The 17,143-nt window shown below is 41.0% G+C and overlaps 1 protein-coding gene across 1 annotated transcript; it reads left to right on the top strand.

The window, feature by feature from the left end:
• The first annotated feature begins 1,768 nt into the window (after positions 1 to 1,768).
• Positions 1,769 to 15,687, top strand: ZNF330 (zinc finger protein 330). Its single transcript, XM_054562918.1, has 10 exons — positions 1,769 to 1,941; positions 3,203 to 3,329; positions 5,214 to 5,233; positions 5,335 to 5,405; positions 7,448 to 7,527; positions 10,595 to 10,721; positions 11,127 to 11,231; positions 12,498 to 12,544; positions 13,531 to 13,648; positions 14,778 to 15,687. The coding sequence occupies exons 2-10, from the start codon at positions 3,210 to 3,212 to the stop codon at positions 15,047 to 15,049; spliced, it is 960 nt and encodes a 319-aa protein (XP_054418893.1). The 5' UTR covers positions 1,769 to 1,941; positions 3,203 to 3,209; the 3' UTR covers positions 15,050 to 15,687.
• Positions 15,688 to 17,143: the final 1,456 nt, after the last annotated feature.

Genomic DNA, 17,143 nt, shown 5'->3' with positions numbered 1-17,143 from the left:
TTTTTACTAATATGTAATATGCTCATGAGTATTGTTTTTACTGAATTAGTAAATATTTAAAATTTTGTTTTAATATTTTATATGGTAAATATCAATAGGCATAACCCATGTGAACAAAAGCTTTTTAGAGTCTTCAATTTTTAAGGGTTTTTAAGGGGTCCTGAGACAAAAAAAAAAAAATGTTTAAGAACTGCTGCAACAGACAATACCACAAGCCAAGCTATCTTGGGCAACTGGCATAGTCTCTCTGCCCAAGTTACCTCATGTGTAAAATTAGGAGTTAATACTGCACATGTAAAGTAATTAGAATGCCAGTAGCACAGAATGACAGATATATAGCCATTATTAATATTATTATATAATCTCTGTGGAACAGGAGGCAATAATGCCTGTTGAAATTGATGGAGGAAGAGATGGGCAGTTTAAGAGAAGATTTGTTAAAGCCATGTGGAAAATGAAATGATAGCTCTACCTAGGAAAATACAGGAGGATTGAAGAACAATTCTGAGAGTCCTTGTGGAGGTTAGTGACTTTGGATTTAGAGTAAAATGATAATTACATAGTTTTGTTTTTCCTTAACAGCACTTAGAAGTCCTGTGTTGGGGGGAGGGCGTTGCGGGGGAGCCAAGCTGTTGACTTGGGAATATTTCAGTCAGTTTCATCAGAAAGAAAATAAGGCATATTGCAATGGATGTTATAAACTGTGCCTTATAAACGGGGCTAAAGAAGGGAGAAAGCAGAGCGATGCTTTACACGGAGAAAATCGAAGGGTCAAGAGATTTTGAGGTCCTTTTTAAGAGGGAAGGCAGAGTGAGAATTGGTAGGGTGGGCAGTTGGATGGCTTGTTTGAGTTTTATACTTCGTGGTGGAGGAGACCCCCTGACGACAAGACCTGACGAGTGGCCCTGAGAGTGGGTGCCTGCAGCTGGGTGGTGATGGCTCTCAGGGATGAAGAAATCAAGGCCCCAAGAGCACGCGTCTTCCATTTGGAGGTTAATGCAACTCCGGGTGACGGCAGAAGTTGGAAGTCAAATTCCAATGCTTTCCATCAATAAGCTGCGGGTAAAATTAGTAACAACGAAGGATAAAAAGCATGGCTACTTAGAATGGAGGAATAATGATCTGTGCGAGGCACTGGGAGCCAGGGGACGGACCCCATCCCCTAACACAGGGAGGAAGCCTGGGGAAATGACACTTGGGAGACGCCTAAGCAGCCTTTGCCAGGGAGAGGACGTTAGGGTTCAGTGCCGGGAGGGAAGCACACCCTAGAGCCCCAGAATGGGGCAGAAGCTCTTCACAAAAGAACGCAATTCTAGAAGGTCCAGTGGAAACAAGAGACACCCGAGGGTCTCCCCAGGCAACTGAAGGCACAACTTGTGCGGCAAACAGGAGAAACAGGACATGAGGAATAGGGGATGTAAAGTTCCCTAACGAATGAGGCCAGAATTTTCTGTTTGAGTCAACTGATGGAGTAGTACTAAGTTTGTGAGTTCATGTACCAGATCCTTCTAGGTTTTTCTCTTCCTTTAGATTTCTCCTTTTCTGAAAAAATAAAACTGAGGGGCCCTTCCCATCCCTTTGGGTCCTGTGTTCCCATCTTTCCTCTTGCCTCCGGCCCCCTCTCTTCCTGTCGGGCCCTCCAGCGAGCGCGACGAGCCCGGTCCCTCCCCCCGCGGCGCCGCAGGAGACGAGGAACCTGGGCGGTACGAACAGAAGTGGGCGGGCCCTTTCTTGCCGACGCGCTGCCGTAGGACGCTGTGACGTCAGAGGACATCCGGTCCAGCTCCAGGGGTCCGAAAGTGACTCTGTCCTCCTCCCTTGGATCTCAGTAGCTTCTAACCCGGAATCGTGGTCCACGAGCCGATTTGCAGTGGCCGCGGGCCGGCGCCACGCCATTCCCTGCGCTTGTGCTCGCGGAGTGCGCCCGGCCTCCCCGCCAGGGTGAGCGAGGTCGGCCCGGAGCGCGCGAGGGAGGGTGTCCCGCGGGCGGGTGACGGCCGCCGGTTCCGGGAGCCGCGTGGCACTCCGCCGTCTTCCCTGGCTGCCCCTCACCCCGCTGGTGTTCCCACGTCAGGCTTTCCCTCCAAAACTGCAGTGACCCCGTGCCTGTTTGCTCATTTGGTGACAGGGAGCACATTCTGAAGAAGTCAGAGCGTTACTGGACAAGGGCTTAAACCCATACACGGCTGAGAAAAAGAAATGGCTCTTTAAACTTCCAAACCAAACTGGAGAAAAAAAAAATGAGGCTCAGTTTTCTCAGCGGATTCACCTCTGGGGATGTAGAAAACTCACCCCTGGGGACGATCACCCTGTGATTATTCTCTGAGTTCTGGTCGCCGCAACCTGACACGTCTTTTTTCAACCTGTAGATTGTCATTTTAAATACTGGAAGGGTGATCTAGTGGACTTGGGCATTACTTAAGGAGCCACCTACTAAACTTCCTGACTTGTCTGTCCATATTTTTAAGTTGCAGCTTACCATCACTTGGTTTTTGATTGGCTAATCTAACAGAAAAGTTGAAACCCGAAGTAGGAAAACTTGAAAGAGTGACCTTCGTGGTGTTTCCAGTACAAGCTGGTGCATGATTTGCTGTACCGTAATATGCCCTTTGAATAAGAAATATACAACTCTTCCAGGTGTGCATCCTTGGAACTCTGCCCATGTGTCATGGACACGCTTTGACTTTTCAGTCAGAATGTTTATGTCTAGAGGGAGGTTGTATGTCACAGTCACCAGTGGAATTTGAGCCTATCCTTGGCAGTTTAGAATTCGTAGGTGGTAAGGCCTAGGCGTCCAAATCGGTATTTTTAGGAATTTCTACAGTTGATCTTTGAAAGTCATTTTTAGAAAAGACTTAAAAAAATACGTATTTTGAAGAATATTGAGAAATTTGAGATTCAGGTTTGAAAGCAAGCCCATAGCTATTAGCGTTATCTCTTCATTGAGTGCTGGATAGATGCCAGGTGGACGTTGTCAAGAAAGACAGGGCTGGAATCCTCAGGGAACTTGGGGCTTTCAGACTGATGCAAAGCCAAGTAAAAATTGTTCTTTAGAAAAAATCTTGTCCTACTAAATGTGGCAGTTCTTTTAACTAAGCGATGAAAGCCGGTTTCAAATTTTAATGAGGATAAATTTCTTGGTTTATTTAAAATAACAAATGCAACTTAGCAATTATATATTCTCTGCTCCTTGTGCTGAAAGGGGGAAAATGCCGAAGAAAAAGACCGGTGCGAGGAAGAAGGCAGAGAACCGCCGGGAGCGGGAGAAACAGCTTCGAGCTTTGAGAAGCACCATAGATTTAGCTAAGCACCCATGCAACGCTTCAATGGTAACAGCGTCTTACGATACCAGCTGATAGTTGGAAAAACTATGAATATATCCATTATCTGAAAGACACCTGAATAAAATGTTAGCGAATACAGTGTTGCTGGATATATTTCATAGAATTTGAAATCTGTCTTAGAGGCTTATCCATTGTTTTCATTAACACTGAGTAGCAATGAGTTCTGTTTGGTTTTATGTTATTTATGAAACCTAGCATATTACCTGTTAGCATGGCTACTGTTGGTAAGTAGATCCTGACCTAGGATACATACTAGGGTCTCTGCGAAGGATTTTGCAGCCTCTCTCACCTGCAGTTGGTCCCATCCAACTTCTCTTCGTTTCAGCGATTCTTTTGAACTCATTCGATTTCCCATTTCTAAACTTTCCACCGTTCTGGACATCTCTCAGTGTCCTGTTCTATTGCCTTCTTTCCCTGTGCTGAGTGGATTAGTCCTGATCGTTTCTGGGAGTCTTTGGTCAAAGTGATGAAAAGTAAAAGATTATTTATGCCAGCGTTCCCCCTCCTCTTCCTTTGACCGTGTTTCTCTGAGTTGTCCCATGTTTCCCTATTTCTGCTTCAATCTACTTTTTCTGTTCCCACTACCCCTCTTTTTTCTTCTTCTTTTGTTTTATCAAACACATGGGAAAGGTTTTTAACTGCACAACTATGGTGAGTCTCCCGTGTCAGGTAGTATTTTAGGCGCTGTGGGGGGACACATGGCCGAATACACAGTCCTGTTCCCACAGGTTCATGGATCGGTGGTTTGGTGCATTACTTAAGAACTGTTTGTTTATAAATGGCAAACCCAACTTAAGTAACCAGGGAGAAATAAAGTTTCTGGAAAGAATAGTGGACTAACTTGTAGTTAGGCAGGGCTAGGATATAGCTGGAACATAGGGGCAGCTGGAACCTGGAACCACCTAGTAGTTTTGTCTTTTGCTTACTAGTTCCATTTTTTCCCAGGTTGTCTTACTTCATTTCTTTGGGGTCCTCGGCACTGGTATCTTGCGTATCTCACATCATATATTGTTGCCCACAGAGAGGGAAAGAACTCTGATACTTTGGTCTTGGGCAGGTGCCATTTCCAGGGCAGGCATTTACGGCTCAGGTGGGGGACAGGGAAGAAGGGTTACACAGCACAAGGCAGTGGGGACTCCTTCAGTGTGTCAGGGCCCTTTCTAGAGACGGGGGGGATGGGGCAGGCAAAGCAAGACATGACTCGCTTGGGTACGTGGAAGGACAGCCCGACTGTGGTGAGCATTGCAGCGGGGGCGCGAGGCTAAGAGGGGATAAAGTTGCGTGTGGATGGAGTGTGGTTCGCAGAAGAGGAGGGATCGTCAGCAGAACTTCCAACAAATAAAGACCGAAGAGGGACTTTTCAGAACAATGTATTAGAACAAATAAGGCATAAAAAAGAGAGTTCAAGGCATATTTTGAGAATGGTGGACAAAAAGTGACTTGAACTTAAAGAGGATAGGTGGCAAGGTTTGAGAAGAGGTTAGGGACCAGATTGTTGAGAATTTTTAATAACATGGTTAAGATTCTGGACTTTCTGTAAACTTCGTCATATTCTGTGCACTATGGTTTCTTGTGTCTATTCTTCATTATTTGTGTGATTCATTCAAAAAAAGAAACTACCTCTGAATTTATCCTGTTTGGTGAAAATACCACTTCTCTCTAGAGTAGTATGCCCGAGAGCACTCGTTTGATCTGTGTGGATGTTTTTGTAAACTGGGGGGGGGGGGGGGCGCGAGGGGGTGGTGCTGGAGGATTTGGGGGAAATATCACTTAAATTTTAACACGAAGAACAGGATGTTCTTTTTAATGCGAGTAAGTTTGCAGTTTTCAACCAGTAGAAAATTAATGCCATATTTATATATTTTACAGGAATGTGATAAGTGCCAGAGGTAAATTTTTATTTATTTTTCTACCTGTATCTAACAATACAGAACCTCAGATCTTTTGTCTGATATTTACTGAATTTTAAAATTTTATTTTACATGACAAGGCGGCAGAAGAATAGAGCGTTTTGCTACTTTTGTAATTCTGTACAGAAGTTACCAATTTGTGCACAGTGTGGTAAGTATATAATGAAGGGCATCTGCGTTTTCTTTTATCAAACATTTGTTTGGCAATTAATCAATTTGAAGCTGTGGGTTTATAATATCATTGTTTATAATAATGTTGTGCCTTACCATTAATAAAATAACGGAAAATGTTAATAAGCTTACCAAAACACTACCAAGTCTTGATTCTGTCTCTGACATAATGCTAAAAGACAGTTCAAATCCAGGTTAGATATAGGTTACCAACATGTTGTTTTAAACATTAAAAGGTCAGATTTCAGACTAATGATATTTGATGATCCTGAACTTTTAATGATACTGCCCTTAGTCTTGTCTATGTCTATTTGTTTATTTTTCTAAATTTTGATCCCTGCTGTTAGTGTCTGTAGTATATTAGATCTTTGGGAATAATTTTGTTCCACATTTATCTGGTGCCAGTTTTTGTGATCAGTTATTTTTTTGTTTGGCATTCAGCATGACTCTTGAGTTTTTTCCCCCATGGATTCCCAGGTGATTGGCAAAGTGTTCCTAAGCCACATACTCAGTTCCCAAGAATAAGTGAAAACTTTTATTAAGAGTAAATGATAGCTCAGAATAAAACTTGAATGGTAGTTCACAGAACAAGTTCCACATTTGTCAAATAGTCGTCCTCTGAGTACTTGAGGTACAATGTATACATTTGAGAAGTGCTGCATGTTTCATCCCTTCCTTCCCATCTGGAGATGCTGTTACATAGTTTCTGAAGACCTCCCATAATGAAATACAGATACACTCCCCAAACTTTTATTTGAACCCCTTTTGGTTTTGGGGTAATAGTTTCAGATGGAACAACGTTTGGGGATATGCACATTTGATTGGGTTTACATATGATAACGCTGCAGAAAGTTGAGAGCTATATCCCTGAATATTTCTAGTGTAGTTCTAGCTTTCGAAGAATACATCGTTAATGAAAGACATAATTAATGAGAGAGTACTGGCTTCGATAGACCACGTATCTGCCAGTTTTTATTCCTTATTTTACAAAAAAAAAAAAAAGAAAATAGAGTGAGAAAATAATTTATGGAGGAGGTGAAGTTCTTGCTAGGACCTTCCCATAATTTTTGGGTTTTGAGCTTAGATGGTGTAGTGCTGGATGTCGGTGCCTTTCCCACTTACTGATTCTTGTACTTCGTGTTAGGCATGGGACAGGTGGGTGGCCGCTGCCTCTCGTTTCCCATTTCCTTTCTTCCCATTTCCTGTTGTCTAGCTTTGTTCCTCAGGCAGTCAGGATAGTGGAAGGCTGAGTATCTTCTGTTTCTTTTCATGTTCCACTTCTGTGAGATGGGCGATTAATATGTCATCATTAATCTTCACATAGTATATGATAAGTGAATTTCCTGACCGTGTTTCAGGTTGGTAATTTGCTGCTACATCAGAGTTTTTGTGGCTGTACTGTGATTTTTAGCTCTGTGACCATATTGCTGGTTTTTGTGCTCACTTGGGGACTATTTGAGAATTCTCTTGCAAAAATGTTTACTTGGAGGCTATGCTTGTAAATTTTTACATATGAATATACTTAAAAAGTGAACCAGATAAGATGCATAATCACCGCTTGGTTTGGTTTGAGATGTTTTGTGGGAAGAAATGAGCAAAAACTTTAAAGCAGACTGTTTTTAGAGAATTATGAAATGTTAAATTCATTTTAAAGCATAGCTTTTTAAAATACGTTTTAATTCATCTGAAAATTCACCAGATTTTAAGCTGCTATAATGATGATTAGGTTAGAAAGCATAACCTGCAATTTCTGATTTTATTACAGATAGGAAGTAACATCGGTGTACAACTTTATTGTGCAATCAATTTTTAATAAATTTCTAATCTCAAAAGATTTGACTCAAGTAATGAGATCTCAGTTATATCCATTTTCTATCTTTGGTTGTATAAGAAGTACACTGCTGATGTCTACCCATTTTAAATTATTGCCATAGGAACTTAGGCTGGGGAAAGAGAAGAATTGATGAACGCTTGCATGTACTACTTTGCGAGGCTAATAGTGCGCATTTGTTTCTTTACCAGGGAAAACAAAGTGCATGATGAAGTCATCGGACTGTGTCATAAAGCATGCTGGCGTGTACAGTACCGGCCTTGCGATGGTGGTGAGCTTCCTGTCACCCTCTTCCAGACCAGCGGTTTTAACCGGTGCGCTGCAAGAAATTTTAAACAGGAAATACCTGCCTCTTTAGTCAGGAGCACTGACCTCATTTCCCTTAGAGTGTCAAAAAATGACAGCAGCCAACACAACAATAGCAATCTGGTGTGAGTGAATCAAAATTATACTTATTTTTTTTAATCAGATTCGCTAAACATACATTTTTGGTGTGCCTCAGAATGTTAGTAATTAGTTGATGTGCGCCATGAGATGAAAAGGTTGAAAATCGCTGTCTTAGACTAGTAGGTGTCTGAGGATAAGAAAACGTTGTTCTGACCAATGGTTATTTTTTATAACCACTGTATTTTATAACCATATACTCACACTGTTTTGTCCCTTGGTTCAGTCAGTCTGTAGTTATCTCAGTGATCTGTGGCATGTGTTTTTTGTGTGATTTTCCCTTTATTATCCACTTGTTTTTGATTGCTTCCTTTTTTCCTTATTCGGAAACAGACAAGGAATGAAAATTTATTTCGTGTTGACCTTAACAGAAATTCATTTGTCAGTGGTACCCTTCTAATGTGTCTTAATTAGACTTCATAGAATGTCATAATGAAAACTCTGTTCAAGCTTTTGGTTAAATAAGCAACCTAGTTCCAAAAGAACCTAGGGTTAATATTTTTTTTAAGCTTTATATTTCCAAAGAAGTACATACTTAATATAGAGTTATACATAATTTCTAGGTTACATGTAGAATTTCCTAAGGCAATTTATTGTTCTAAATAATAAAAACATGTTTTGTGTGATGTATTTTACTCTCTTTTTACTGAAAGTTATCCTTTTAACCAGTTTTACTATATTCCATTGTATGATTTAATGCTCTGGTCCAAATTTCAGTCCACAATGAAAATAATACTGGTGTACTCAAGCAGTATATTTTATTTGCAGTAACTTTCCAAGAACATATAATTTTTCATTAAGAGGCAGATCTTTATTTGATATGTTTCATGTGGACATAATCTTATAGATGCAAGGAGCTAGAATCCATAATCATCTTGTGAATTCCTCTTTATTTTAAATACAGGATTGTCAATGTTATGTTTCAAAAACCGGTCAAAGATCTAAAACCCATCATAATCTTACTTGGTATCTTGCTAATATCTAAATTTATCAAACACTTCCTAATTCACCGAGTTGTGTGAGTCTTTATGATCTTTTCTTACATAAAGAAAACACTTCAGTAAAATCATGAATTATTGGTTAGGAATTTTAGGGAAGGGATTTACCCGTCCATATTCCTTCTCCCTTCCCGTCTCCATCCTGCTTTGCCCTTGGAGCCTGACCAGGTCATGGCTTTCTTACCTTATTACTTCTCTTTGGTTCATCCAAGGAGAGACCCTGGCAGGGTATCTTAAGATGGAAGGACAATACCATCTGGGTCTTTATTCTCCTTCCAGCTCACTCCCTACCGGGCTGACCTGGTTTGGCTATGGATTGGGCACAATTCCTCTCCATATGGCTAAGTAACCCTCACCATATGGCTCTCTCTTGGGGTTCTGGTGACTCTCCTGTCTTCCCCTTGTCTCTTCAGGCCCAGTGTCGGTAACTGCACCACCGCTTGATGTTTCTTCTCAGCCTTTCCCTGTCCTTTGTCAAGTATCTCTTTTAAACTCCTGGATTATCCAGTGCAGTGTGCCATCTTTTTTGTGGTTAGAACCCTGAGTGATCCAAGAGACATTTGAGGATTTGGTAGGTTTGCTGATAATCCATTTTTGTAAGTCATAAAACATTTTTCCCATTTGTTCTGTACTATTTTTGTTACAGAGCCTTAAATGCTGTAACACTGAACTGAGGTTCAGAAGACCTAGAATTAAATCGCAGCTCCTCTATGATGCATCTCTGCGATTGGGACTTGGTCTCGTGCTCCTGATCCTCATCTGTAAAGGAAAGACCTTTCGGTCCATTAAGACTTGTTCTAGTTCTTAACAGCCTGTTGATCTTATGTTTTTGAAAAATATAGTCCTACCATCTTACTTCATATAGAATTGGAGAGTCTTATCCTATTATTGAGTTCTGTATTTTATTTTCAGTTCTTTCACAAAAAAACATGGTAATTGATTTAAAGCATATGTTCCCTTAAGAGAAAAAAGGATGCTGAAAGAAGTTTCATATTTTCTCTAAGTTATTCTAGAAATTTTCTGAAGTCAGAGATACTAGTATTTGGAAACACTCAATTTCGGTAGTGGGGTTACTACAGACAGAAAGCGTGAGCTGCGCACTCCAGACGTCACTTGAATTAGATTCGGTCTGCAGGCCACACTTCCCGCTCCTTGACCGACTTCAGTGATTGATGCTGGGGTGAGTGGGGAGTTTCCCCCTTGCTTCTTTTTCTTTTGATTTATAGCTAAGATTTGTATATTATAAATAGCTGTTGGTAGAGTAGTTTTCAGAGAACCCTCTTTAATTTTGGTTTAAAGAGTAAACTTTTATCTTCAGTGACGGCACCCACTATCACTGAGAGGTGATAAATTGCTAAATGTGTACAACTTTGATGGTGATTTTCAACCTTTTTCATCTCATGGCACACATAAAGTAATTAATAAAATTCTGCAGCATGTCAAAAAATATATTTGTTGCTGATCTGACTAAAAAAAAGAAACCTATAATTTTTTTTTAAATACAGAAAATAATAATAATGGTAATTACCTACTCTTTTTGCTCCAAAGTGACTTTTTAAAAAAATCAGGTGCGTATACTTGTATATAAGGATTTCTGGTACCAAGAATTAACCTATCAGACTCAACCCAATTATGCGATGTGACCAGTAAGATGTAACTCTGTTACGTGACCTCTATATTTATGATCCAAGACAGGGCATTCACACAGATGGTTTTGTGTTGCCTGTTATTTTTTATTTTACAATCTAAGAGAAAGGAGGTCAGTGCCCCTGACTGAATAGTCAGGAATCGTATGTTTTAAAACTTCTGTAGCACACCGGTTGAAAATCGTGGGTTAGACAGTGGTTGCAGTCATTCAGGTGACACAGATTAATTTCTCGTGCTTGTCGGTTGCAGGGTGCCATATGTGACTTCTGTGAAGCTTGGGTTTGTCATGGGAGGAAGTGTCTCAGCACACACGCCTGTGCCTGCCCTCTCACTGATGCTGAGTGCGTGGAGTGTGACCGAGGGGTCTGGGACCACGGTGAGTGACTTCATACCGCTCAGAGAGAAGGCTGACTTTGAAATGTTCAGGATACTCTGTTTAAGATTCTTTTTAGGATATAGTCGGTCTAAGGACTGACTCTGTTAGTTATCAGGGTGGTCGGAAGAGGGATTGACTGACAGTTGCAGTATCAGCCAATGTTAGTAGCTAATTTGAGCATTGTATTACCAACGTATAGCCCAGAGATCGTGGGAGTCCACTTTTTTATGGTTCATTTGGGCGGTTTTCATTGTAGCCTTTACTAGAACAAAAACACTCCTATGTCATCTTGGTGCAAGTCTGAAATAACTTGCTGTCCTTTTCTGAGCAGTTCTATAGATACGAGTTTTTTAAATTAAAGCTTATCATATTTACATTTTTGGGTTTTGTTTTTTAATCTAATAGGAGGCAGAATATTCAGCTGTTCCTTTTGCCAGAACTTTCTCTGTGAAGATGATCAATTTGAACATCAAGCCAGCTGCCAGGTTTTAGAGGCGGAAACATTTAAATGTAAGTTTTTATATCTAATAATGTTCTTTATACCCAAGTTTCTTAACAGTCTAAGTATTAAACAGTGAAAAAGGAATCTAGTTTTTCATGCAGTCTCTTACAGACTGTAATTTAGCTCAATATCTATTTTCTGTTTGTAGAAAAGATCGATAATGCATCCATTTTTCTTTTTGTAGTGGTCTTTCGGTGGGGCCAGTTCTTCATTTAGTGGGATTGATCAGGATTCACTGGTCCTGAGTACAAAATGTCATTTTCACCTCCAAGTTGTTATAGCAGTCCCCCTCCCTTTCCCCCCCCATTTCCAAATGCTCCCAAGTAAGTGATACCGCCCCTGGCTTGTTTCCAGTCATCCTGAGACAGGTATATACATCAAAAACACCCGTGGAGGGTTTGTTTTTTTTAAGTACAGGTGCTCAGGTCTCATCCCTGGAGATTCTATATTTAAGTCTGCGGTGGGTAGCAGGCATGTTCGTAACCTGCACACATAATTTTCAAGTGTCTTCCAGTTTGAGAATCAGTGTTACTGACTGACTGGGTGACATTATCTTCGCAGATCGATTGCATTTTATTTCTGCTTTAATGATTCTCAAAAGTTCACATTCTGGGCTTAAACATTACTGGATTTCTCCTTGTTGGCTCTATGATTTTGGTCAAATCACTAAATCTTTCTAAACCTGAGTTTCCTTAAAAGGAAGATCCTAATTTCTTTTTCAAAGAGTTAATTGAAATGAGAATCCATAAAAAGAGAAACATTAGAATAGTACCTCACACTTACAAAACCCTTATTGAACAGTAGACACCATCATGGGAGAAACTGAAATCCCCCAGATATTCACTTCCTTGAATTTGGTTCTTGTTTTGGTATCAAGTGTTAATCCTTATATTCATTATAAATTTAAAGTTGATGACATATAAGTATGTCATCATATATAAAATCACACATGTCATAATTAGATATGTGAGTAGCTATATCTAAGACACATATATGTATATCAACTTTGTATAATTCTTACAGTACTTATGTAGAAATTCTCAAAGATTAAAGGAACATCTCAAAGTATATGAGTATAGCTGTTACTGGTTTCCTTCTGTTGGAAATTCAATATCATTTTTATATATCCTCTAGATTATGGTATGAGACAGAAAAAAACTTAGTAATTGATTTAAGATGAATCCCACAGATTTATCTTAGATCAAGTATGAATCTCTGGGAAACAGTGTTTTTATTCCAAGTTTGAATTTGAACAATATGTTTTTTCCCCACAGGTGTTTCATGCAATCGGCTTGGTCAACATTCTTGTCTTCGTTGTAAGGTATGTTTGTGTGTTTTTTATATTTAGGTTTTGTTTTTAATCCCCATTCTCCATGACCATTCCTTGGATTACTTTTGGCTATCATTCTACATTGTACATTAAACATTTAGTTTCTTTTATTTTAGAGATCGTGGAGCTGAGAAAGCTTTAGTGCCTTTCCAAAGGCCATCCAGTTGGCTTGTCTCAGAGTTGACACTGGTACACGTCTCCTGAATCTTAGCTCAGTGTACTTATACTTTAGGTTTCTGGAGAACATTCTGACTAAAATGGTGGGACTGTATTTATTTAATGTCAAATGGCACTTGGCTTAAAGGAGTGAAGATTTCCATAATCTTTCTCCTCTTAGAACTTGTCCCCAGCATTTCTTTTGTCAAAGATGAGTAGATGCAGCCGATTCACTTTCCCTAAGAAATATTTTTCTGGTACTTGCTGATACCCTAACCCTACCTTACTTCCTTCCCTAGCCTTCTCCAATTTTGTGTGTGCTGCTTCCTCTGCCTTAGAGTCCTCTCCGATCTTTACTGCACCCCCTTCTCCTTCAGATCTCAGCTGAGCCTTCGTGGTTTCTTTCCTGAATCCTGTGTTGGGCTTAGTGCCCCTCCTCTGCACTTCTTTTTCAATGCATAGTGTCTCATAGTAGCCTCTCTGCTTGTCTGTCCCCAGTTAGGTTGCTTACCATCAGAGGGTAGGTGGGCTCTTCCCCACTGTGTCACCAAGGGCTTTGTGAATACTAATGTGTTATGAATGGATAGATGTGTGTACATGTCACACCCTGAATATAGTTTCTGCCTTGGGTTAGGTCATAGTTCTGAAGAGTCCCGGCAAAGGCCCGTTCCCTTAAGAAATTAAAATCGGGAGTGTGACCAGTCCCAACAAAACTCTCAGTCTCTGCCCTAACAAATCGTATGTTTAAATTTCTTTGAAATATTGAATGATGTCTTTGTCTATTTTTAGAATTATTGTTTATTGTTACTTCTCCTTTATAGGCTTGTTTCTGTGATGATCATACAAGGAGCAAGGTGTTTAAACAAGAGAAAGGAAAACAGCCTCCCTGCCCCAAGTGTGGACATGAAACGCAGGAAACCAAGGATCTCAGCATGTCAAGTAAGGCGCTTGAATCTTCAGATGCTGGAGCGGGGGGGATTTTGCTCTCATGCTTAGAAAAGCTTTATCTCCTTTTCCTCTATTTTTGTTTTGCCTCTTTTTCCTATTTGAGAAGATTAATGTGTTCTTTTAAGGAATGAGAATTTTACAGCCTTGGAAAATATATAAGTAAAATTTCTCAATTTAACTTAAGAAATAATACCATTATTCACTTCGATATTTGGCATTTGCCTCAGCTAATGACATAGTGAATATTGAAATTTAGGACCGAAAAAAGTGATTTTTATGGTTTCGCTGAGGCTTCCTTGTTAAATAATTGAGTAGCTATAAATCCTTAAAATTCAAATGCTGGTAATCTTCAGTACTTGAAAGCTGGAATTCTTTCTGAAGCTCTTCTTAGGTGTGTGGTATCTGCACAGCTGCGCTTACTCTGTACTGTGTCACCACTGTGGGAAATTGCTTTCACTTTTCTATGAAGGAATAAGACTGTCATGCACATTTATAGTAATGCAGCTAACAGAATTTGACTCTTTACCAAACATGTCAGAATGGAACGATAATTCTAAATGATTTTGTTCAAAGATATAGTCCTACCATGAGGTGAGGCTGAAGCTTTTGCTGATTTTTTTTTTTTTTTTTGCACTAAACTTTGTGTTACTAATAAGAAATGAAAGCTTCATCTTCTAGGACATCTCAGTTATAAAATTGCTCTCAAGAAAAATGCGGTGACATGAAATCAACTCCTATGATTTGAAAATAAACTTTTCATTGATCAAACAAAGGGCACTTTATACTAATTTTTAACATGCCTTATTTAACTTACATTTAGAGAGTGCTTTCATTTTGTTTTCCAACTTTTTCTAGATTTAATGAGATAACTCTGTCACCTTTACTATTTGGTACATGTGCTGTGTGTGTAGACTCCAAGTAGGATATAACTGATTGATGTTTTTTCAGGTCTTCTTTCTTTCCACTTAAATATTGTTAGGAAATTAGGAAAAACGTGGCTTCATTTGGGAGTAAGAAGCAGCCAGACGAGTTCATGTAACTTTATATATTGTGGAGGGAAACGAGGATGCAGAGAACGGGAACCAATAAGGTGCCATATAAACTTATCTGTGTTTTGTAGCGCGCTCCCTGAAATTTGGCAGGCAGACTGGAGGCGAAGAAGGAGATGGAGCGGCTGGGTACGACGCCTACTGGAAGAACCTTTCATCTGCTAAATATGGTGACACCAGCTACCATGACGAGGAGGATGACTATGAAGCAGAGGATGATGAAGAGGAAGAAGATGAAGGTGGAAAGGATTCAGATGCTGAGCCATCAGATCTGTTTACTAATTTGAATTTAGGAAGGACCTACGCCAGTGGCTACGCGCACTATGAGGAGCAGGAGAGCTAGGAGAGCCGCTTGCCCGTCGGCGACCTGGTCTGAGAGGGGCAGGAAGGTGTGCGCGTGATGAATTGTGTGCGTGCGTTCAAAGGGCCGTCACCCAGCCTTGTGCAGGGTCACCGTTACTGGGGCGAAGAGCAGGGCATAGCATCTTTATAGGAAATGATAATCAGGCTTACAGCGTAAGAAAAGTGGATTTCAAATGTGAGATATTTATTAATACAAACAATTGAAGCATCATGGATTGGACTTTTACTGATTTCAGTAACCTGGTAGGTTTTGCCAATTAGACACATAACACAGGATAAAGGAATAGGAGGGTAATATATATGAAATTAAATTGCTGTTTTTACGAAAACCACTGCTTATGAATTCATTCTGTCTGATTTTTTAAATATGTAATGGGTAAAATGAATTACTGTATTTTCCTTTTTATGTCCACAGAATACAAGTTGGATGTTATATGCTGAATTTTCATTAAATCTTCATGTTATCTTATATAGTCATGACTTGCATGCTTTAGCAGTTGATTGATTTCTTCACAGTGTATTTTTTGACCCGTGCCGACTAAATGCCAAAGTGGATAGAAGAAGGTGACTATAGAGCCATCTTTCAGACACATAATCAGAAATAGTATTACACGGATAGTTTACCTAGGAAGTTCTTTTTTTTGAGTAAATCTAGTATTACAGTACATACTTTTGATATTTAACTTCTCATTCTAAATTTTTTTAACTTTGGGAAGTGTTCTAATATTTTTTATAATGTTTGCTTTTTTTTGTCTAATATGTGAAATGAGCAGCAGAGAGTAATATCGTGGTGGACACACAGTCACGCAGCCAGAGCCCGTCACTCGCGGTGGCAGTGGAGAGCAGACAGTTGCTGACACAAGATCCAGCTGTTGCAGCTTAGCTGGCAGTGAGTTGGGATGGAGCGGGAGAAGGAAGTGCATTATCGGGCTGGCTGGCATTTGAGAAGTACAGAAAATTGTAGCTCCGAGGATGGCAGGGTTGGGAGGGTACTGCCGACGGTTCTTACTCTGCAGAAACAGAACGAACAGCTCAGGGCAGCGCTAAACAATGGAGGAGCAGGTGTGACAGCCAGAGGCCTCGGGTGTGACAGCCAGAGGCCTCGGGTGCTGCGGAAAAAGCTTTCATCTCTCGCAGCAGCAGGATCTAATAGCCCGGACGGACCTCAAAGACGGCTGCCAGTCAAGGCCGGTCTGTAATGTGGGGGTTGAGGCACGGCGTGGGGGAAAACACAGACCTTGACAAGTGACATGCAGACATCTGAATGGGTGCCGCTGCAGGTTTTCACTCCCTGGCTCCTGAACTCCCTGAGTCAGCAGTCCTAGCCCGCCCTTCTGCTAAGCACGAGCACCCCCCATCCCGTCCCCAAGCTGGACGGCAACTTCCCCAGGCACCGTGGCCCCCTTCAGAATTCGCCTGTGAGCTGCTAGGCCGAGAATGGGGTTCCACAAAACTCAGCTGGGCCCGAGCAGAGGAGAAACCACTATAGCCCGAAGCGGCTGTAAGAATGGGCCGGCGCGTGCTGGGGGGCGCGGGGGAGTACGCTTGGGAGTTTGATCCGAGGGTTCGGATAGAGGGGATCAAGACAAAATGAGGGGGCCATCTGACAGCTCCATATCGGGCCCGTGGGTGGCAGGACTTCAGCGAACAGGACTTGACATCCCAGCCAGGATCCCAGGGGGTGGGGGAAGGCTTCTGGAAACATGGAAAAAGCTATGGCCGATTCTGAGCAAAGCTGAGATGCCAGCTTTACGGTGGCAGATGGCGGAGGAAAGGACTGAAGGGCGAGGAAAACGGATACGCTGGGATGGCCAGATTATCTTTGGCTGGAAGATCCGCCCGATGATTATGTTCAACGGAGAGGCCCGGGGACAAACCATTGAACAAACAGGGCCATAAAGAAAGGAGTTGATGGGCGCAGCGTTGGGGACAAAGGCACTAAAAACCAGTGGTGACTGCAGGTTCCTGCTCATAGTAGAAACTAATACAAAGCCTTGTTTGCTGATGGCCAAGTGGCAACGCGTAATTGCCGAAAGCCGGGGAGGGGGCACACGAATCGTAAAGACTCTTCCAC

Source organism: Pteronotus mesoamericanus, unplaced genomic scaffold, assembly GCF_021234165.1.
Source record: "Pteronotus mesoamericanus isolate MK-2021 breed Mesoamerican mustached bat unplaced genomic scaffold, CSHL_Meso_final contig_163, whole genome shotgun sequence".
Taxonomy (NCBI): Eukaryota; Metazoa; Chordata; class Mammalia; order Chiroptera; family Mormoopidae; genus Pteronotus; species Pteronotus mesoamericanus.
The sequence above is the reverse complement of the archived record's forward strand: the minus strand, read 5'-3'. Positions and strand labels throughout refer to the sequence as shown.